Consider the following 23,303-nt stretch of genomic DNA (forward strand, 5'->3'; position numbering starts at 1 on the left):
CTCAGCCCTGTACAGCTGTGAGTGCTAAAAACAAGTGCAAAAAAAAACAGTAAGTTCTAAATTCATCATAATTATTGTGACTATGTAATGACAGATAAACTTGCATATGCGGTGTAAATAATTTGACAAGCAGATGTGCTTCATTTTACTAATACGCGTGCGTGTGCATTGTTGCTGGTTAAAGGCGGACTCCTCACAGCCTTTTTAGGGACCTGGTAAACTTTCATTTGTCGGAGTAAAAAGTGGGGCATTTCGTGCTTTAGTGCAGCAGAATAAGTAATATCCAGCAGTATATTTTTACTAAAAATGAATTAAAGAGTTAGATTTATTTTGATAGTTCCTGGAGCTCATTTGGTAAAGCATTGGGATATCAGCTCAAAGGTCATGGGGTTTGATTCCGAAAAATAAAATGTATACCTTGAATGCACTGTAAGTCATTTCGGATCAAATACAGGAATTTACAACTAAATTTGTGTAGTCGTAGTTGTTAACATCTTATTGAGCCAATAGTGAATTTTGTAACAGTAGTAAAGTACCATAAAGGCTAATATTCTCGCTTTCAATTGGCAATTTGAATTTTGTCATGATGGTGATGATTTTGTCAGTCACTGTGACTTACTGTCAATTTCTCATTTAACACAAATGACTGACATCAAATGTAATGTAATTAAACTTTATTATTTTGTGGGACTGATTAGTTACTAATTCACAACATGGAGTATTGCAGAAGGCTTCACTCCGCATCATGTCCCTTCTGTAAGACAAGAGGATGGAAACAGATTAAAAATTCAATTTTGATAAGTCAGTAATGCAGTGCAGATTTTTTTAATGAGGACACAAACTTTTCAATATTAAAAAGAGTACAGAACAGTTTAAACTTGCTGGTAACCTATAACCTTATTTAAGTGTATTAAATTAAACAGATGCAATGATCAAACTGACCACCACACTCACCTTTGAACCAACATCACGACTTTTGGCACGCAGTTTATTGACTTGCGACTCCGCGATGTCGGCTCTCTCCTCTGCTTCATCAAGCTCATGTTGAATTTTACGGAACTTGCTAAGGTTGGTGTTGGCTTGTTCCTCCTATGAAGTAGGATGAATAGTTCTGAGATAAGAGCCTGAACTAAATATGGTACAGTGTAAACAGATATCTATGATTTTGGCTAATACTTACAGCTTCCTCCGCAGCCCTCTTGTATGCCTTGACCTTCAGCTGAAGCTTGTCAACTAGATCTTGCAGACAAGCAAGATTCTTGCGATCCTCCTCCGTCTTTTAAGAGAAATGATAGCAGAGAGAGGTTATTTGAGAGATTTGATATAGAAAAGTGTTGTGTGTCAATTTCTTTGGGGTCATTTCAGTCTGCCTGTAATGGAAAAAGATTGGGTAACCTGGTAGGTGAGTTCTTTAATACGTCTCTCATATTTGCGAATTCCTTTCACTGCCTCGCTGCTCTTCTTCTGTTCTGATTCAACTTCATTTTCCAGGTCTCTCACCTGTTGGCACAATGTGAATGTTTATTTTTACAAAGTGGCACTTAACGTAATCAGAAAATACTTTATGGTAAGTGAATCACTCACCCTAGCCTCCAGTTTCTGGACTTGTTTCTTTCCTCCTTTCATGGCGATTTGTTCCGCTTCATCCAGGCGGTGTTGCAGGTCCTTAATGGTCTGCTCCATGTTTTTCTTCATACGCTCCAGGTGAGCACTAGTATCCTGCTCTTTTTTCAACTCCTCCGCCATCATGGCAGCATCAGTGATGGCCTTTTTGGCTTTTTCTTCAGCATTTCTGCATTCTTGCACTGCCTCTTCCACTTCTGCCTGAAGTTGAGTCGTGTCAGCCTCTAGCTTCTTCTTCTGATTCAAGAGGCTTGTATTCTGGATAAAGGAATATATGATATGATATACTGTATGAATATATGATATATATAAAAAGAGTATAGCTAATGAATCTGCTCATATTTAAGTATAAGCACTTATTTTCTTTACCTGGGAGTGCAGTAGCTGCACTCTTTCACTAATATCCAGCAGCTCTTGCTCAGCAAGCTTACGGCCTCTCTCGGTTTGTTCAAGAGCTGCTCTCAGCTCCTCTAGTTCAGCTTGAACAAGATTGTTGCGTCTCTCTACAATCGCAATGTTCTCCTTCAGGTCATCGTTTGTTCTGAGAGAGTCATCGAGCTGAAGCTGAGCATCCTGAAAATGAATGCAAATCAATTACAGCAAACGTTTCAATAACGTACCATGCAAATGCTCCATTCTTTGATTTATTGGTTTATTTGAGTGCATCTTACTTTCAAATGTGCCTGGACACTCTTGAGTTGTTTTTGAGCCTCTGCTGCTTGTCGGTTTGCTTGACTAAGCTGGATCTCCATCTCATTCAGATCACCTTCCATCTTCTTTTTAATCCGCAGGGCCTCGTTCCTGCTTCGAGTTTCTGACTCCAAAGAGCTTTGCAGGGTTTCAATGGTCCTCTGCAAATTGCGTTTGCTCTGTTCCATCTCCTCATCCTTTTCTGCTAGTTTGCGTTCGATATCAGCCTTTATCTGGTTGAACTCCAGTTGAACTCGTAGAATCTTGCCTTCCTCGTGCTCCAGTGAGGCCTTTGTAGGAAAAGATTGTGATCTGGGATTAAGTTTGCATATAATAAAATAAAACTTGAAAGATATGCGATTATCTAGTTATATAGATGTTGAAATAGTCATGAAATGAATGGAATACATAGGGGAGAGCAGGGCACAACCTAACGCTTTTTGGATTTGGCCCAATCATTCAAAAAATATTTGAGTTTGTTTAATTATATTTTTACACAAGCAACACACACATCTCTGCTACAAATGACCATTTGAAGTTTGTTTCTATTACTTACCATTCTTGGACAATTACACCAAACATGACAGAAGTGCAAACGTTACAACTTACCCCATAGGTGGGGTTATTTGTAAAAAAAATTTATATGTTACCAAGTCTGTAATAACCATACTACAATTTCAAATTCTGAGATAATGAACATCAAAGTCTGATTTTAGCCATTCATTTCATTATGATTTCAATCTTTGAAATGACCTTATTTAATCAATATTAATATGATCCAGATGGAGGCAAAAGCCAAAGAGCTCACGGAGCGATGTGAAAGATACGAACAAAAATAAATTTGACACAAGATTTTTGATAAGACAGGCACATTTATTTTGTTGGCACTGGCAGCCTGCAATCATTCGTGTGAGCTCCTATTTCAAACAACGGCAATAATTATGCTAACGTCAACAGTTTTCATATCGTAAGTGCTGAGGGGTTTGTTGTAATACAGCGTACAATTAACTCCGCTGGGTCAAAATATTTTCAAGTTCACCAAAAAAGTTGCTAAGAGCTGCAGACATATTTCAAAATGATGCTATGTTTTAGTCAACAAGACCCTGAGTAATATGACATAGCATTGGATTTGGTGTCTTACACACCCAACTTAGAAACAAAAAAAACATATGATGAAAAAATTTATTTACATGCCACCAAAACACTCATTCATCCATAACTCTCTGGAAAAACATTATAGATTTCGTCTTTTTGCAGCATGAAGAAAATACCGGGAAAACAAAATGCTCAACCTTGTGCAACAATGTAAACAGTCCGTGTTACAACTAATTCGTTTTAACCCAAAATTATACGTATTATACATATAAGATACATTGTTGTGGAAATGTGGAATTTATTTTCCAGTCAAGAAATAAAGTTGCATTTATAAAACCCACCTCGGCCTCCTCCAGAGCAGTCTGAATTTCATTTTTTTCTTGCTCCAGCTGTTTTCTCATTTTCTCCAGCTCATGAATGCTCTTTCCTCCCTCACCAAGTTGCTCAGTAAGATCAGAAATCTCCTCTAGATAGAAAAGAACATACTGCATTTGGAAAAAGTGCTAAACACAATTTAATTGAATTGATTGCACAGTTCTGTAAATTATTCCACCACATTGTAAACACACCAGAAACTATTTAACCATACTCCTAGTATTTAAATGCAATACTTATCAGCAGTAGTTTCAGTAACTCCCTGTAGTATTAGTAAAGGGCGTATTGACCTTGTAGATTTTTATTCTCTCTTTTTATAGTCTCCAGGTGATCCAACGATTCTTCATAGGAGTTCTTCAGCTTAAAAAGTTCAGTACTCAGACATCTGGCTTCCTTTTGAGAACCTTCTAGCTCAGTCTGTGACTCTTCATACTTCTGCTTCCACTCAGCCAAGACCTACAGTCAAAGCATCCATTTCAAGTATGTTATGTAGAAATAGAAGTCAGAAAGAATAAAGGTGCTTAACTTTACATGGTTGGGTACCTTATCAAAGTTTCTTTGCTTCTTGTCCAAAGCTGTTGCTGCTGCATTAGACCTTTCCAGATCCACCATTAGATCTTCAATCTCATTCTGGAGTCTGTGTTTTGTCTTTTCAAGAGATGAACATTTTGCATTCACCGCTTCAGCAGCTTCTTCAGCCTCCTGCAAACGTTGAGCCAGTTTCTTCCTGGGTTAGAAAACAAAAAAATATTGGGGAAAAAATATTGCACTTTTGTTTTTTGACACCACACCCTAACTGAAATGGATAGATGTTTAACTCAGTATTCACCTTAGGTGTGGGGAAGCATGGCCAACTAACAGAAAAACTTTTTGTTCGTCTTACATTTTAAATGAAACATAACACAAACAAAAAGCTTATCTGTCAGTTGAGAAGTCAAACCTTAAGGAAAACTACAACTTTTTATAAACTGTGAAAATTGTAAAATATATCTTACTTGGCTTCCTCCAGTTCTTCAGTCCTCTGGATGGCATCAGTTTCATACTTGGTTCTCCACTGAGCCACCTCAGAATTAGCTTTAGACATGCAACGCTGTAGCTCTCCTTTGGCCTCCTGCTCTTCCTCATACTGCTCTCTGAGCAGATCTGTGTCATGACGGGCAGACTGAAGTGCATGGGCGAGGGCGTTCTTTGCCTGGTAAAGGAAACATCATTTGTAAACCAACATATAATAAATGAAATGCATGCAAAATCTTATTCTTATTTATAGCACTCACTTTTGTTTCCTCCTCCAGTTGCCTTTTAAGATCTTCAATTTGCTGAGTGTAAGACATCTTGCTCCTGGTTAGCTGGGAGACAAGAGAGTCCTTCTCCTCCATCTGTCTTGAAAGTTCACCTGTATGTGCCAACATATATTTTAGTGCTGGTGGATTTTTGTTTATGGTCATAATAAAAAAACTTCCTTTTTAATTTGACTTCCTTACCATTTTCAGATTGTAATTTAGATTTTTGCATCGTGAAGTCGTTGATACTACGCTGTCCCTCTTCATATTTTGTTCTGTATTCATTCATTTGATCCTCTAAAGACCTGCAGTTCTTCTCTAGATTTGCCTATGAATGCATATTTGAATGAAAAATTACTTCAAAAAAATATATGAAATATGTATAAACATCCTTATTACTATTTATACCAGTATTTATACCTTTGTCTTAGCAACATGTTCCATGTTGGAGACCACATCATCCAGCTCCAGCCTCAGTTCACTCTTCTCCTTCTCCAGTTTTTGCTTGACTCTCTGCAGGTTATCTATCTGCTCTCCCAGTTCAGCCACACTGTCGGCTTGTTTCTTTCTCAGTGTGGCGGCGGTGGCTTCATGCTGCAGAGTCGCCTCTTCAAGGTCTCTGCGAAGTTTCTGAAACTCAGCCTCTCGTTTTTTATTCATCTCAATCTGAGCAGCTGTAGCTCCTCCAGCCTCCTCCAGTCTCTCGCTGATCTCCTCCAGCTCTCTGGCTAAATCTGCTCTCTGTTTCTCCACCTTAGCTCTGGCAGCTCTTTCTGCTTCAAGCTCTTCTTCCAGCTCCTCAATGCGTGCCTGGTAAAGACAAAAAATATGTCAAGGTTGCCATTGAATTTTTCTGATGTCATTATTCTTTATTTTTTGTTACCTGAAGTTCCTTCAGTTTTTTCTGTAGCTGAATACAGATTGTTTGTTCATCTTCGATTTTTCCATTGAGCTGACTGATCTCAAAATCCTTTCTGTGATTGGGTGAGAAATGTATGCAGTCCTGAGTGAGCCTTGGACAAAGAGACTGGCAAGTAGTTCAAAAATTGAAAAAAATGGCCTTACTTTTTCAGACGCTCCTCTAACTGCTGTTTGTCATTCTCCAGGTCCATTAGGCTTTCCTGGGTCAACTTCAAGTCTCCTTCTAGTTTCCTCTTGGCTCTCTCTAGATCCATGCGAATCTTCTTTTCTTGCTCGAGACATCCTTCCAACTGGTATTAATATTATTTAGAAATATTAAATAAAAAATAAAATCTTTATTGATTTTAACTTCTTGACTGCAGTGCTGGACTGAACATGGCATTGACAAATACTTACATCATCGACCTGCTGCTCCAGCTTGGCTTTTGCCTTGGTGAGGGTGTTGACTTTGTCCTCCTCACTCTGCAGGTCATCCAGTGCCTGCTGATGAGATTCCTGCAAGGCTTTCTTCTCCTTGGTTAGCTTTGCGATGATTTCATCCAAAGATGCCATTTCCTCCGTCAGGTTCTTCACCTGTGCGAAAGAAGATGGATCACTTACATTCAATGTATGTATAATGTAGTCAAACATTTTCTATTATTAGTAAGAGACTCCAGACCTTGTTTTCAGTAGCATGCTTCTCTTTCTCCACTTTAGCCAGAGTCAACTCCAGATCATCAATATCTTTCTTCAGCTCAGAGCACTCATCCTCCAGCTTTCTCTTTTTTGCTGTCAGCTCTGCGTTCATCTCCTCCTCATCCTCAAGTCGCTCAGTGAGCTCTTTGGCTTTTGCCTCCATCTGGATCTTATTTTTGATAAGCTGGTCGCATCGCTCCTCTGCGTCACAGAGATTGTCTTGCTCCTGTTTTAAAATCAGTTTACAATGATATATGTATTGCACAAGCCACATTTAACTCTCCTAAAGGCAGAAAATGTAAACTAACCGCTTGGACTTGAAGTTGTAGGTCATTCTTCTCTTGGAGAAGAGACACCATTTTTTCTTCCAGTTCTTTTCTGCGTGCCTCAGATTTAGCATAAGCCTCTTTGAGCTTGGCAAATTCGTCTTTCATATTTGCCATTTCTTTTTCTGCTTCGGCTGACTTGAGCAAAGGTTTGATTTTAAAGAAGAGCTTCATCCAGGGCCAATTCTTAACCCCCATGAAGGCTCGGACATTCCACTGGATCACCAGTAGGGCATCCCTGTGAAGGGATTGGTTTAGAGGTATTTTTGCATCATTTATGTCAAAAAATATTTTTTAAAAGCACACACATGGTATAAATGCACCTCAATATATGTGATTCTTACCTTCTTTCGACTATCTTCTGGAACTCGACCCTTGCAAGAAGTCCTCTGGATCTAGATTGAATTCCAGTAATAATTAAAGATAGTCGATCATCTCTCATTTCTTCCAGCTGACCCAGTAAGCCAGCCTTGAAGAACACCTAGGCAGAATTTATTATGGAAAGATGCATTCTAGTCATTATGTTTTGTTTGCAATTTTACTTCTTAAGTAATAAATAATAATAAAAATGTGGTAAATTTTTACCTTTGTATGTCCAAACTTATATTGATTGTGATCAATATCCAGTGATCCCAGCAGCTTCTCAGCTCCTTTCCTACTGTCTATGAATTGACCTTCAGGAATGGCTGCAGGGTTTAGGATTCGGTACCTGTAAAAAGTACAGAACGTCTCTAAATATTGAAAAACAACTGTTTATATATACATTATTTGTAGATGACAAAAGTAAACATTGTACCTCTGTTTGAAATCACCATACAGGATTCTATTTGGGAAACCCTTCCTGCAAATCCTAATGCCCTCCAGTACACCATTACAGCGTAGCTGGTGCATGACTAGAGGATTCTCCATCGCCCCAGGAGTCTTTGTCTCGTTGGGGATGATGCAACGCACAAAGTGTGGGTGAGTTGATCTTAAATTTGTCATTAACTTATTAAGGTTTTCCTGTAGGAGGAAAAGTATACAACTAAATCATAAACAATGTAAATATAGTAAGCAGGGCTATTTGATCTCTGAAAAGCCAATGTTGTTATTTGAAATCACCTAAACAAACACGCCCCTACCCCAATAGAATCTGAACCTTCCTTTGATAGACCCGCCCCACACATACTCAACTTAAACAACGATATCGTTTAGTAGACACGCACCTGCTGATTGGCTACAAGTGTGTTTAAAAACTCTGCCCGACTCCTTTTTCCAAAGTTTTTTCAAAATCATGCACATCTTTGACATGACCTTACTCAATTAATATTTAAGATATCAAGGTTATATTTTCACATAATGTGAAAACCGAGTTTAGGTCAGATATTTATTTAGTCTCAAAGTGATAATCACCCTGTGAAGCGCAGACACAGTTTGAAAAGAGGAGCCCTTCTTCTTACTTCCACCTGATTTACTTCCCTTGCCCCCGTCTTGACCTGCTCAGAAAAAAAAGAATAACTTATTATTAAACACTCACGTACACATGCTATTTTATATATTCAGTGCATGAAATGATTTTCTCATACGTACCATCTGTCGCAGCATAATTAGCAAAAAGCATTGCCAAAAGTTTAAGTGTAGACTTTTGATAAAGGCCGACGACAGTCTCATTTAGTGGATCTTTGTTCTTCACTAGCCAGTTATTGATATTATAGTCCACTGTGCCAGCATAATGAATCAGAGAAAAGTGAGCCTCCGGTTTTCCCTTCACAATCCTGGGTTTCTGGAAGTTGTTTGATTTCCCCAGATGATTGTCGTAAAGCTTTGCTTTAAACGTTGCATCACTGGCTTTGGGAAACATGCACTCCTCTTCAAGGATGGACATGATACCCATGGGCTAAAGGAATAGAAAGGAATGGTGGCGTCAAATCTTAATAGGGTTGACAGTGTCTATATTAAAGCAATTATTGGTGACTTACTTTCTCAATAAGATCAATGCAGGCCTGCAGGTCCATGCCAAAGTCGATGAACTCCCATTCAATTCCTTCCTTCTTGTACTCCTCTTGTTCCAGCACAAACATGTGGTGATTGAAAAACTGTTGCAGTTTCTCATTGGTAAAGTTGATGCAGAGTTGCTCAAAGGTGTTGAACTGTAATCGAAACGTATGAACCGAGTCAGTCAAAGAATAATACATACAATAAAAAAGCATTATCTGCAAAGACCTACATCGAAGATCTCAAAGCCAGCAATGTCCAGTACTCCTATGAAGTATTGGCGTGGTTGCCTGGTGTCCAGAGATTGATTTATTCTTACAACCATCCAAAGGAACATCTTTTCATACACTGCCTTGGACAGTGCACCAGTGGCATAGTACACCTGAGCAAAGAAAAGCATTTGTATAATTTGTCACCACTTCTTGTAAATAAATAGATAGAGGACACAATGATCTACCTGCTGGACATTTTGCCCTTTGGTGACCCACTCATTTCCTACTTTCACTCTTGGATGACATAGACCTTTTATTAGGTCAGCAGAGTTTAGGCCCATCAGATATGCAGCTTTGTCTGTATCTGTTACAATGAATTAGAGTTTTCGATTTAGAGTGATAACGTCATTATTATTATTATTATTACGTAGATTTCTGTTTTTATACTCACTTTCAGTTCCATCAGCCTCTGCTTGTTCCTCCCTCTGCTTTTGTTTGAACTTCATATTTCCATGGTGCATAATGGCTCCAGTAAGTTTATATATGCCATTCTTTTCCTCCTGAGTGAAGCCTAGTACATCAAATGCTTCCTGCAGTTTAGAAAATTTGGTTATTCAGTTAAGATCTTTACAGTATTAAGAAACAAAAACGTAATGCAGTTCTTTCTTACATCAGTGGCAAGCAGTTCTTCACCATCATTAATGGAGGCAACAACGGTTTCTCCTTGGGAGATGTAAGCGTAGTCATAAGGGTTATTGGTGATGAGCAGCATCTCTGTTGAAGAAAAGAGAGACGTTCGTTTTTAGTTAAATGTTAAACTTTGCTCCACTTCATTACAAAATATCTGCTGTCTTACCCAGCAACTCAGGTTTTCGCTGAGAGAGGATTTGGTAGAAAATGTGGTAGTCCCTTTCAGCTTTGAGTTGAAAGGTCACTCTGGACTTCTCCAGAAGATCTGATGTTTGTACAAAAAAATAAATGTCAGGGAAATTTTAATGTCTTTGACCTTCAAATACAGCTTTTAAATGTGAAATTAATTCTTACAAGTCTCAATGTCCGCAGATGCAAGCTTTCCACTGGCAGCAAAATGAATTCGGATGAATTTTCCCTAAATGAGAAATTATCAAATTAAATAATAAAGCACAATGAATGCTTGGACAATAAAGGTCCATAACTTCATAACAAGCATGTCAAACAAGCCCTAAAAAGTGAAGCCAGAACATCTTGATCATCCCCCAGTGAATGGTCCCAGTATAGATCATAAACCCCGCCTCCCCCATGTTATTCAATGGGACTTGAGACCAACTAAACAATTTATTTACACATCAATTATCTTTTTTCTGAAGCTGGTTTCTGTCATTTACTGTAGTTTTATAACGCTTATGTAAATCCAAGTGTTTGTTTTTAAAATAAGTTGGTTTTTAGTTAGTTATTTAATGCTATAAAAACAGTGGTGTCACGTCATGATTGACAGCTGTGATTATGCACATTTACTTCCTGCTCACTACTGCGCAGGACTGGTCCTGAAAATGCTACTGCACAGACTCAAGACCCAAGATGTCAGCGCCGTATCGGGACACTGGCGGCTTCACTTTTCACCAATGGAAGAGAGCGAACGGGTGTCGTCGATTTTTTACAGTCTATGCTTCATAATAATGACTCAACTATTGACAATTTCAAGCCAATTTCCAAAAAAAAATGTATAAAATCTTTCAAATCTAAAACCAGACAAAACCAGCAATTCAAAACTGCTGATGCATTTTTTTCTCCTGATTTTTATGTTTCCATATAAACTGTATATACTCTACAGTACACTTTTCTATACTCTTTGCCAGTCTCCTGTATATCTATATCTATCCAACACAGGGTGTCCTGTGTGTCTATAGCTATGTGTCTCCATATTTCCATCCAAAGTTGCATATTAAACTTCTGTACATAATTGGAATATCGCATTAAACATTTGCAAATAAAGCAGCGTTTGCATCCAGTGAGCTGAAGATAGCAAAATCGACACTTCCTGATAAACTGGCACTGTATTTAACCATGTTTGTGTATAATCAGCTCAGAGCGTGTAGACGAAACATTTTACATTTTTACGGATGTGGATTTGAGTTGAGATAAAATCTATACTTGTTCATTTCAGAACTTCCAAAACCACATTTTAGATGTTAGCTGGTTAGTTATGTAAGACGGTTAGTCCAGTTATGCGGTCCAACTTGGAGACGTGACTTTTTATGCGCATCTAGGGATTTATTCGGTTAAAGTGTTTACATTGTAGTCAATGCGCATGTTTTTTATCGGATAATTTATTCGACTCAATTGAGCGCATATGTTTTTTATGAACTTTTTTAGAATTGATGCAAATCTTGGCGTTTCTATCCAGTGTTGTTTAATGTGATACTCCAAAATGTGCACAACAGTAGGTGGATGGAAACATAAAGCTGCATGTGTACTGTTATATGAGGTGAGATATAAATTAAAGTGATATGTTTCACTGAAAGATTTTTTTAAATATTTGATGATTAAACTTACAAATCTTGAGGAGTTGTCATTTCTGATTGTCTTTGCATTTCCAAAAGCCTCCAGAGCAGGGTTAGCTTGGATAATTTGATCCTCCAGAGTTCCCTTAAATGAGAAAGTACACATTCCAGTGTTTGATGATGTTTCTTGTTTTTATGTTTTGCAAAATTTATGAAATGCCACTTGCCTTTCTTTCTGATCCATCTTTCTTCACTGATCCTCCAGCTGCAATGCTTGCGAAATACTGAATGACTCTCTTGGTGTTTACAGTCTTTCCTGCACCAGATTCTCCACTGGGTTAAAAAAGAGCCGTACGATTAATGTCTAGAACTTACTTAAAGAATAAATTACATTCAAAAGATAAGTAATTAACTTACGTAATTAGAATCGACTGATTTTCCCTGTCTGTAACAATAAAGACAGCCGTGTTATCTATTCGTAGTTATTGATTGGTATTATTTTCATGATCGGTTATAATACTGAACGTTGAGACGATTATGCTACATGTGAGTAATGTGTAGGTCTGCGCAGAATTCCCGCACACGTCATGCTCCAAAGTTTCTTCATTATTCCAAAATCCAGTGGTCACAAAAGTCAAAACATTCCTCAGACTCTGACCATGCACTTAGTTACACAAACGCCTATAGTATTTTGAGCTCCATAATATTACAATTTTACCATATTTAAATATAGTTAGGTCTATACCTGCTAGCATGTACTGGTAGGCATTATCAGAGATGGAAAAGATGTGGGGAGGAGCTTCAGTCCTCTTTTTTCCTCTGTAGGCTGTAACCACCTCCTTATTGTACACCGGCAGCCACTTGTACGGGTTGATAGTGACACAGAACAGTCCTGAGTAGGTCTGTGGCAAAGTGAAGACGTGATAAAGACAATGATAAAATATTGAGTCATTTAGGAAGGATCTATTTCAAGGATGTTTTTTGGCTGGTGTGCTCTTACGTAGATCATCCATGCTGCATAACGCTCTTTGAGGTTAAACAGCACAGCAGGCTCATGAAGGAAGGTGAACATAGCCATGTCTTCAATTTTATCAAACTTTGGCGGGTTCTGGGGATGGACGTCAGAATCCTTTACTGTAATAGTCTGTTAGGAGAAGCAAAAATGTCTATTAGTATTAGAATAAACGAATGAATACTTATGTAAATATTTAAAGTGATATCAGTATTCAGTTTATATTGTCAATACGGTGATGCTTTATCACTAATTTGGGGCAGATACAGCTACAGTTCAGGAGCAAAGACATTAATACATTAATACTTTATTGATACTAAACAGTCTTTAAAACTACAGAGTGTTTATTCTCTGTAGAATCAGTTTCATGTTGCAATCAGTAACATTATGCCTTTAGCACCATGTTGGTTTAAAACAATCTTCAGCTGCTTGACATTTGTCACAAAATTGGATGCGTTGAAAAATTATTTTTCATGTTTAATTCCTTAGTTGAGCCTACCTTGCCTTTCTCAGTCTGAACAGTGACTTTGTCACCGTCACGGCTGATGATTGAAGCTTTTACATACTCTTCATCTGCATCAGGAGCAAAACACTCCTTTTTCATATCAAATGGTCGAGTTTGTGCTTCTAGGCGCTCTCGGTCTGACTTCCGCAGGTAAGGAGCTGCTGCTCCAAACTCTGCCATCTGAGCGTCCATGATTACTTAGTCTGGAAATTAAAAAAGGTTAAGGTGAAGTAACTATTTAATAGTAAAAAAAACAGTCAGAAATTTAAATGTGTTTTGAATTATCATACTTCATGCAGCCTAAAGTTAAAACAACTTGGTTATGCAAGTCAATTCAACCTACTATTTTAAGTTTTGACTTGTGATAAGTTGAAATTACTTATAAAAAGAAGTTGAAATTGTTTAACTTAATTTGTTAAGTTAAAGTAACATAAAATATGTGAAGAGTTTGGTTCCAAAATGAGACAAATATGTTTTTTTTTTTCAAAAATCTTGTTTTTTGATTGTGCATTCCAATGAATATCATCAGTAGCATAATAAAACACAATAAAAACATGATAATAAACATGTTTTGACCAAAATGTTAAAAACAGAGTTATCTCGTATTGGAACCAAACTCTTCATACGTTGATTTGATATAATAATGTTTTACAGTGCACAACATGCCAAATATTTGGCACCATCTAAGATCAAGCCATTGTATTTATACCTAATAGTCACAACTTTCAAAAGTCCCAGAATATGACTATGTAAAGACCAAATATGACTAAGCAAATCTGAAAAATCTGCAAATACAACAAACATAAAACATAGCAGGACTCTTACCTAACCCGAACCAGATGAGGTGGATGACTCAAAAACCTGTTAAAATAAATGATGTTATATTATTCGGTTCCTCTCAAAGATTAAGATATGTGACTTTGTGTGCATTTAAATTTTTGTCACATTGCCAAAACACCTATTTAAAATTTTATTTGAAAAAGTGAAAATATAAAAAAATTAATGCCTTTGTATTCTGGAAGTTTTAGATAAAATTGTTCAAAGTACTATCACCATGCAGTTTTTGCTCAGTTCTTACCCTCAGATGAAACGATGACTGGTCTGGACAACTACCATGACATCTCTTTATAAAGGAATTACCAGTCCAAATTTGGGGAAGGCATTCCACAAGGCAGGAATGTTACTGCATCTGAGCACTGTTAGGCTGCAACCGAAGTAGTTAACGTGTATTGGTGAGGAACGACAACATGCTAGTTAAGGGAAATCTTATCTTTGTTAAGATTTGTTAGTGGGCCATATTAGGCTCTGTCTGATATGGCAGTGCCAATTTAGCTCCGTCCGCTAACAGCTAAGTGGTTTGTACTTAAATTAAACAAAACCAGATTAAAAGACCAAAATGTTATATTCTGATCCATGAGAGTTTATATTGGAAAAAATAGGCATCTAAGGTAAATCTTTGTCTTATGATGACAGTATTTATAGAAAAATCAATTTGTGTGTTCTTGTGCTAAGCTATCAAAGCATTAGTGACACATGACAATTTACCGGATAACAAAGGCATTCAAATTCTAGATGTCTTAGAGTTTAGATGCAATACTATATTTGTCATCTGGCATTGTTTAGGACAAGATATCAGATTTCATTGAATGGATATGTTTGAACTGCACGCCATTTGCGCTCTCAATTACTCAAAGAGCTTAAGGGGGCTTAATATGCAACATTGTGGGTTTTTTGTCTTTATAGGACAGTCTTTGTTGAGTCAGATGCCCTATGAGTCTCTATCTATATAAAGCATCTTAGCCTGCGAGATTAGCCAGGCGACAAGTGCCAAAAAACACACGCAGCGGTCTGGCACAGATGTCATGCCCCTGATTCAGTAACAAAAGATAATGATAATAATAAAAATATATAGAGGGAACACAAGCTGTCCCCTGAGTTGTGAACATTGTAGACCTATACTCTTATTGTTGCGCATCCGTCACTGTTATTTTTCTTTATTGTTGACAACCCATTATTATGAGGACAAATATAACCTTGTGAAATTCTCCTGCAGAGTGAATTTCACAGATTAAGGAGTGACACTCATCACACCGGGATTAACTATAGTCCATCTCATGGCCACTGAATTCGTCTTACCTCATAAATTAAAGTAGGTGACAGAAATATAGCAAAGCCAATCGATATCTTAAGGTACATTAAACACAGTAGTATATATAGCGCTAGTAGGCATATTAATTCTTTGTGATTTTTCCATATGGATGTCTCTGTGTGTGATTTAAAAACCGCTAATCCCTAGGCCCCATGAGTGAACATTCCCTTCATGTAGTGCATATGTTTGCAGATCGATGTTGTTGAGGTAAACACTGTACAAAGGCAAATACCAAAATAGCTCTTATGTAGTATTTGACACACTGAACTTGATGACAGTAGGTTCATCATTACTACAAGATGAGGACTTGAATGTTCATGTAGTTCAGTTATGCAAAGATTATAGGTTCGTACCCCAGGGAGCACACAAAAAATGTACTGCAAGTCACTTTGAACGAAAGGTGTCTGCCAAATGCATAATGTAATTTTTTTGCATGTGCTGTATATGTATATGTAGTAATTTATACATACAACAGGCAGATGTAACAGTGAAATGTAAGTGCCATTGACAATTACCACACAGGAAAGGTCAAAAGATAGACAAGGAGTTAAGTGCCTATGACAAGTGATAAGACCGTTTCTATTCTGACACCGGCCACAGCCACATCTTTCAAACGATGACTGGCGTCAAAGTGCAAAAGGAAGTGAGAAATGCCGAACCACTGCTAAAGACTCAGTTAAGATAACGATAACCTCTCTAGTGTGCCAAAGTCAGAGCAGCACTTCACATTAGAAACGTCAGTCTGACAAACAGGTATGTGATATACCATTTATTTTGTTCCAATTGGGCAATAACTAGCATCCACATGTGTAACCATTACCACCCATTCCTGTCTTTACCTGCTCTTATTTTTCTCGTTTAGCTGTGTTGTCCTTGAATTTTTACCAATGTTTACATAAATCATGCATATGCAATTTATGTTTTAAATGTCCAAAAGAAAATAAATCTAATTTGAACTTCTTTTGTACTCATTACCCGAGATTTATTAGTGCATGTGTTGATAGCAGTGACAGTTCTGATCAAAATAAGCAAGAAGCCAACATGTCACGATGGAGCTCAAATTCTTTATTAGTACAGCTGTACTTACACTCCTTAAGACAGAAGGAGAGATAGAGGCCTGCTAGAGGTCTGCCCTGAGGTCAGTTGCACGTTGACAACATTTGACATGTTCACTTGAACTTTTCTTGACAAATATGATTGATTTATTATTAAAAATGACTGGATTTGTTAATGACTTGGGACTGATAAAAGTGGTGTGTTAGAATATAGTAAGTATTACTTAATTAATTTCAAATAACATTTATATCAATCTGGCAATTAAAGTGCACCTATTTCATTGCTAAAAAACAATGTTTTTTTGTGTATTTGGTGTAATACAATGTGTTTGCGTGGTTTATGGTTAAAAAAACACAGGTTACACTTTATTTTGACAGTCCACTTTAGACATTCTACTAACTATAAATAACTTTGCAACTACATGTCAACTAACTGTCAAAAATTTGCAACTATACATCAACTAAGTGTCATTAGAGTATTAGTAGACTGTAAGGTTTGGGGTTAGGGAAGAGGTTTGGGTTAGTCGAATATGTTGACATGCACCTGCAAAGATACTTATAGAAAGTTGAATGTCTGTTGAGATATCACTACAATAAAGTGTTAGTAGATATTAAGCAGACAGTCTACTAATTCTCTAAAGATTGGTAGTTGATAAGTAGTTGCAAAGTTACTTTTAATTAGTAAAATGTTTAAAGTGGACTATCGAAATAAAGTGTTACCAAAACACATTATTCCACATATACCGAACATTTTTATAGCTCCAGATACACTGCTTTTCTCATTTATTTTGTACAAAACTCATTGATCTGATTGGCCAGCTGATCTGTACGTTGTTATTGGCCTGAATACCTCTGACGTCAGCCGGAAACGTGACGCTCCTTACAATATTTGAAAGATTTGGTCATAATGCAATGCTAACAGGAGTAAATTTACAGGCCGTGAGTCCGAAGCAGGAAGAATTATGATACGGTCGGTCTTGTTGACACCACCAATCCTAGGAAGTAAACACTCTAAAAATGGTTGGGTTAAAAACAACCCAATTGGCAACCCAGCGCTGGGTAAATATTGGACAGAACACATGCTGGGTTAAAGTAACCCAACACGTTGGGTAACACATTTTAACCCAGCAGGTTGGGTTGTTGAAAAAACCCAACGTGTAGTCATTTTAACCACTTATGAGATTAATATTCTGGGTTTGGGTTATTCTTGCTGGGTTATTTTTATCATGTGCTTTATTGTAAATCAAGACCATTGTGAACACCAAATAAATGTTTATTTGACTTCAAAATAACTACAAACTCTTAAATTTTTACAGTTGGCAGTTGCAAAATCATTTAAAGGACTGCTGCTTACTGACATCAAGTATAAATATATTTATTAAATATCAGAAATTATGCACATTGAAGTAACAATGTAACAGGTTAAATCAATTTGTTTGAATTTAAGACAGAATTTGTATATAAGTATATACAACATATATAAATGAAATACTGAAATGTACATAAACAAAACTGCAGCAGCGTAAGAAAATAAACAATGTAATTGTTAAATTAAAAGTAAAATCATTTACAGATGTGTAAAGTTTTTTACAGAACAGATGTTCCAAGTTTCAGAGTATGGAATGTATTTGACTAAAAATACTTCATTTATTAAAGTTACTCCTCACGAACAAAGATGTACAAAGGAACCGAACAGCAGAGGATTCATCCATTTGGAAAATGACAGACTACAGTTATGCACATTGCCTGGGGTATTTATTTTCAAGCACGTAAAATGCCTTTAAACCATAGACTGTAAAAAAATATGAAAGTAGTGTCCGTGATGTCACCCATTGGTTGTGAAGAGCATTTTTGAAGCCTAAAGTAGGCGGTGCGTGCCGTCGCCATCTTGGCCGAATTGCAGTTTAAGTCACTTCCGTATTGGCTCCATCAGAGAGACTTATAGAGAAAAAAAATTGAGAGATCTGTTGCTTGTTTCCCATGGCCAGGAAATAAAGGAAAGGATTTCGAGGATTCTGTCCAGAGAAGAACTTCCACCAAATTTGTTGCAATCTACAAAAGAGGAAAAAACTTTTAGTGGTCTGAACTAAATGATCAGATTTAAGTGTTCAGAAAACCATGTGGGCCAAGTGAATTATACATTTTATAAAAATTATAAGACTTTCTTTTGCATCCCTGGCCGCATTACCACCACGTGTGAGATTTTTTCCCCAAAAATGCAATGGCCTGTCGTCGGTTTGCATAAGACTTTGGTGTTACACTCCTTAAATTGTTGTGCCAACAACAAAGGCTGCAAACCACACAGACTGACAAATAGGATGATCTGACTATAAAGAATAAAGTGCTGCAGAACTAAAATGCAGCAGATAATTAAGACATTCCCAATACATTTTAAATAGGAGTTATTAAATGTTATACTTACTGGCTGAAGTTGTATGAAGGTCTTGCTAGCCTCATCAATGGATGGACATAAAAACTCTGCACACTCTAGAAAAAAAGAATGGGAAAACAACATCACATCTGATCTCTGCAAAAAACATAACATCTCTGATACAGTATCAGCCACAGATCAGAGGGTTGGTCAATATAAACTTGAAATCACAGGAGACAACCCAAGAATATTATTAAATTAATATAAAATAGTAACTAAATACGACTCAATAACACATCTTCATTCATATAACACATATAAATGTTTGTTAAACTGTACACGCAGTGACACGCAGTGTCTTGGTGACAAATGCGTTTATGTATTCAAGTTCATGTCCAAACACTTAAATTATTGTTTCATTTTAAAAGAGAGGACCAAGCAATATACATATAAGACACCGGTTCTTGGAAACGCTGTTTCGTTTTCATTTATTGACGCGTTACCTGCCGTACCGACTGTGAAGTGAATGTGCTGCTTGTCCCTGCCTCTCAGTGACAGAGTAGACGCCGGCTCCGCAATTCTCCGCCGCCGGTTAAGTTAACTTGTGCTCGCGCCTCGCGGTCTGTCTTTCCATATCGAATGACAAGGAAGCAACTCGTTTGTCATCAACTTTAATTTAATAGTGTCGCTATTGCTAAGCTGGGAAATCTATGCGCGTGTGTGACACAAAAAGCCGAAGTGGGGTTGCGGAGGTCGACTCGGTACCGGTTTTGACTCGCTTTGTTAAAGGCTTTCAGAAATTGTCATGAGTTAACGTAATCAACCGTATGATGGGGATTTTGTAACATCGACTTTATTAATTGTATTAATTTTATTAATATGCCATATTAAACATCTTAGAACGATTATTCGTGTCAATTTGTGTAAATGGCGATCTGAGGTAACAGTCGTCATTCCTCTAAATTACACCCGTCGTCTTATAAATTAATAAATTAACACGTTGCTGTCTCGCAAAATGTTATAATCTTGTTTATATTCATGAAATGTTTACAAAAACATATAAACTTACCTTGAAACAACTGCTTCCAGTGACTCTGTCCTTTCACGACGACCGTTGCTGAGCACATTCACATCAAAGGCGCGAAGCACGTGAGCCTCTTCAAACAACCCCGCATAATAACCCAGCAGTTTTAACCCAACAACCAGAAAACTGAAACTACCCAAAAAGTGTTTAAAATGTTAAAAATTAACCCAGCAAAACAACCCAACAGACTCAACCCAGCATTTTGGGTTAAAAAATAACCCAGCCATTTTTAGAGTGAACTGTTGCCAAAATCCATGTGTTTGTTGTAGTCCAAGAAAAGAGATTTACATTGGAAACGATATCTTGCGTCATTGAACACTTTGGGGTTTGTTCTTTTTGCATATCGTCGTCATATACTTACTAATACACATTACACACCAAAGGAAATGTAAAATCGTGAATCCGACCATAGTTGCTCTTTAAAATATATTTACATTTATTAATTCTGGCAAAACTTTTATCAAAGTAACTTACAATTCATTTCTATACTTTTTAACAGTACATGTATTTGCTTGTAATCAAACCCATGACCATTTCTGTTCAATTTAAATGTATATCACTTTCTTACAATGTAAAATAAAAACACAGAAAACAGAAAATTTTATATATAAAAGATACCAAATAGAATACATGGCATTATTTCAAATTATTACTGTCCTCATGAATAGATATTGTAATGTAGAGGACTGTTATCAAATTAAAGAGACATGCCTTTCAAGCTTACATGAAAATAGTTTTTAAAATGAAAACAAAAACTATGTAATAACAGAGATGTAACATCTATAGAGAATTTGCAGCAATACCATGAAATTTACCTTAGCATTACATGCTGATAAACATGAAATAGTGACGTGAACCTTGGCTCCATGGGTTCAATTTTTGTGTTGTTTTTACAGTCTTTCTTTTTATAAAATTTCTGTTACTAATTTTTCACTTTGTTGATTTTATTAAATGGGCATTTGGAAAATATCTAAGCATAACGATTTGTCCCAGGGAATCAATGCAGCTGTCTTTGAGTGCTTTGTTGAGTAGTTTATTTAGCCTTTCTCCTTTCCAACCAATCTATTTCAAGAACCAAAGGCTTGTTTTATCTCTCTCCATTTTAGTCATCAGCACTTCTCCATCCAGCACTTAAAATCCCCCTGATCCCCTCTGCTTTGTAATCCAGCAGGTGCAGTGTTCCAAGTGCATTGTTTGCTTTACAATTTAAAATGTATGGCTAAAAATGTTGCATTGCTTCTCCCTGTTAAGAAATAACACTAAAAATCTGTATCCAGGCAGATACATTAAAACCTGAAGGTTGTATCCCTTTCCCACAAGTTATGTTTAGTGTACTGTAAATTGTAAATACAACAAATTTTGTTTTATTTTTCTAATTATCGGTTGCCCGTGTGATGCTTGGTAAAATCAATAATATATCAAATGGATATATTTCATTTGTCATATTTAAATGCAGTTCTTAGAAAAGCAATTAATTTGGTAACAGTATAGAGTGTGTTGAAATAAGTATGAAACTTACAAGACAATAGACTGGATGCAAAGTGATTTTATTTCATAGACGTGAGAGAACACAATTGTGTAAAGGGAATATCTTTTGGATATAGGGTTGGCCTATAGAGGCGATTTCAGCAAATATCCCAAACTTTATTCTTCATCGAACCCTTTCTGTAAGAGAATGTTGATTGGTAAAAAGAATAAATCTGATTAGTTAATTAGTTATTATATAAACACTTTATTAAAGTTTGTCTACTGTACCTTTGGTCCCACATCACGACTTTTTGCACGTAGTTTATTCACTTGTGATTCGGCAATATCAGCCCTTTCTTCTGCCTCATCTAGTTCATGCTGCAGCTTTCGGAATTTGCCAAGATGAGTGTTGGCTTGTTCTTCCTATTACACAACATCAGTAAGCTTTAGGTAAACCATTTGGACTTTCTAGTATTGCCTTTGAATATGACGAGCACTTACAGCCTCCTCTGCAGCTCTTTTGTAAGCTTTGACTTTCAGTTGCAGCTTGTCGACCAAGTCTTGAAGACGGGCAATATTTTTACGGTCCTCATCAGTCTAGAAGTCATATAATGGAGGATTTATTGTGTGTGTGTTATTTATTAAGATTTCTTTTGAGATTCATCTACTTGACCATAAAATAAACGTCTTCTGTTCTCACCTGAAATGTAAGTTCCTTGATACGGCGTTCATATTTGCGGATCCCCTTCACCGATTCACTGCTTCTCTTTTGTTCTGCCTCAATTTCACACTCCAGTTCTCTTACCTAGAAGTGATTTAGTGGTTGTACATGACCCATTTTATTTTATAGCAAAGAAGAGTATATTATTCTCTTAGTTCAAGTGAACTTACTCTAGTCTCCAGTTTCTGGACTTGTTTCTTGCCTCCCTTCATGGCGATTTGTTCTGCTTCATCCAAACGGTGTTGGAGGTCCTTAATGGTCTGCTCCATGTTTTTCTTCATACGCTCCAGGTGAGCACTTGTATCCTGCTCTTTCTTCAACTCCTCTGCCATCATGGCAGCATCAGTGATGGCCTTTTTGGCTTTTTCTTCAGCATTTCTGCATTCTTGCACTGCCTCTTCCACTTCTGTTTGAAGCTGGGATATATCAGTTTCCTGCTTCTTCTTCTGATTCAAGAGGCTTGTATTCTGTACAGGGTTATTATAGTTCTTGATTTAGTTTTTATTTTAATTGTATTATATCTTTTGTTTTATTTGTATTACATGACACAGTATTGCTCTCATTTTTGTAAAAATACAGTGCATTGTATTGTATTATATGGTTGTATCATAGGTTTGTAAATAAAAAATGGTACTGTATGATTTAATGAAACGGCTAATATAAATCCATACCATGCCTTACCTGAGAATGTAAAAGCTGAACTCTTTCAGTGACATCCAGCAGCTCTTGCTCAGCAAGTTTGCGGCCTCGTTCTGTTTGTTCAACAACAGCTCGAAGCTCCTCCAGTTCTGCCTGAAGTAAAGTATTACGTCTCTCTACAATGGCAGTGTTTTCTTTCAGATCGTCATTGGCTCGAAGAGAGTCGTCCAGCTGAAGCTGAGAATCCTACAAAATATCACATTCAGGTAAGCTAATGTTATACAATCTCATTTAATTCAGATTTAGATTTTATATGCCATTTTTTTTTACCTTCAGATGGGCCTGAATAGACTTAAGTTGTTTCTGAGCTTCAGATGCCTGCCTGTTGGCCTGGCTCAGCTGGATCTCCATCTCATTTAGATCACCTTCCATTTTCTTCTTTATCCTAAGAGCTTCGTTTCTGCTACGAGTTTCCGACTCCAAAGCACCTTGCAAGGTGTCTATGGTCCTTTGCATGTTTTTCTTTAACTGGTCCATTTCTTCATCTTTCTCAGTCAACTTACGCTCAATGTCGGATTTAATTTGGTTAAATTCCAACTGGGTTCTGAGGATTTTCCCCTCCTCGTGCTCCAAGGAGCCCTGAATTCAA

At 37.0% G+C, this 23,303-nt stretch overlaps 2 protein-coding genes and 1 long non-coding RNA gene across 3 annotated transcripts in view; all 3 read right to left on the bottom strand.

Annotated features, from left to right (window-relative positions):
• Positions 1-674: 674 nt before the first annotated feature.
• On the bottom strand, positions 675-14,329 carry LOC135766809 (myosin-7-like). Its single transcript, XM_065276273.2, has 39 exons — positions 14,247-14,329; positions 13,994-14,029; positions 13,163-13,371; positions 12,652-12,795; positions 12,397-12,553; positions 12,069-12,096; positions 11,879-11,984; positions 11,704-11,796; positions 10,216-10,279; positions 10,028-10,126; positions 9,842-9,945; positions 9,623-9,761; positions 9,417-9,535; positions 9,192-9,341; positions 8,944-9,114; positions 8,555-8,861; positions 8,378-8,460; positions 7,782-7,987; positions 7,571-7,694; positions 7,330-7,466; positions 6,968-7,223; positions 6,643-6,885; positions 6,381-6,557; positions 6,129-6,274; positions 5,947-6,037; positions 5,484-5,873; positions 5,265-5,391; positions 5,058-5,176; positions 4,779-4,975; positions 4,327-4,510; positions 4,074-4,239; positions 3,750-3,874; positions 2,295-2,603; positions 1,993-2,196; positions 1,585-1,881; positions 1,396-1,500; positions 1,181-1,276; positions 955-1,089; positions 675-754 (listed from the first exon to the last, which is right to left on the bottom strand). Exons 3-39 carry the CDS (start codon positions 13,358-13,360, stop codon positions 734-736), a joined length of 5,817 nt encoding a protein of 1,938 aa, XP_065132345.2. The 5' UTR covers positions 13,361-13,371; positions 13,994-14,029; positions 14,247-14,329; the 3' UTR covers positions 675-733.
• Positions 14,330-17,388: 3,059 nt separating this feature from the next.
• LOC135766815 (uncharacterized) lies at positions 17,389-20,054 on the bottom strand. The gene is made up of 3 exons (XR_010541826.2): positions 19,813-20,054; positions 18,795-18,859; positions 17,389-18,424 (listed from the first exon to the last, which is right to left on the bottom strand). It is a non-coding gene; the product is annotated as an uncharacterized lncRNA (long non-coding RNA).
• Positions 20,055-21,358: 1,304 nt separating this feature from the next.
• Positions 21,359-23,303, bottom strand: part of LOC135766814 (myosin-7-like) — a 32,919-nt gene continuing 30,974 nt past the window's right edge. Inside the window, exons 31-37 of the mRNA XM_073814986.1 lie at positions 22,985-23,293; positions 22,697-22,900; positions 22,186-22,482; positions 21,995-22,099; positions 21,796-21,891; positions 21,583-21,717; positions 21,359-21,492 (exon numbers count right to left, since the gene is read on the bottom strand). Of these exons, the coding sequence (XP_073671087.1) occupies positions 21,472-21,492; positions 21,583-21,717; positions 21,796-21,891; positions 21,995-22,099; positions 22,186-22,482; positions 22,697-22,900; positions 22,985-23,293 (1,167 nt within the window). The 3' untranslated portion in view covers positions 21,359-21,471. The remainder of the gene's footprint in view (positions 21,493-21,582; positions 21,718-21,795; positions 21,892-21,994; positions 22,100-22,185; positions 22,483-22,696; positions 22,901-22,984; positions 23,294-23,303) is intronic.

Source organism: Paramisgurnus dabryanus, chromosome 6 (assembly GCF_030506205.2).
Source record: "Paramisgurnus dabryanus chromosome 6, PD_genome_1.1, whole genome shotgun sequence".
Lineage (NCBI taxonomy): Eukaryota > Metazoa > Chordata > Actinopteri > Cypriniformes > Cobitidae > Paramisgurnus > Paramisgurnus dabryanus.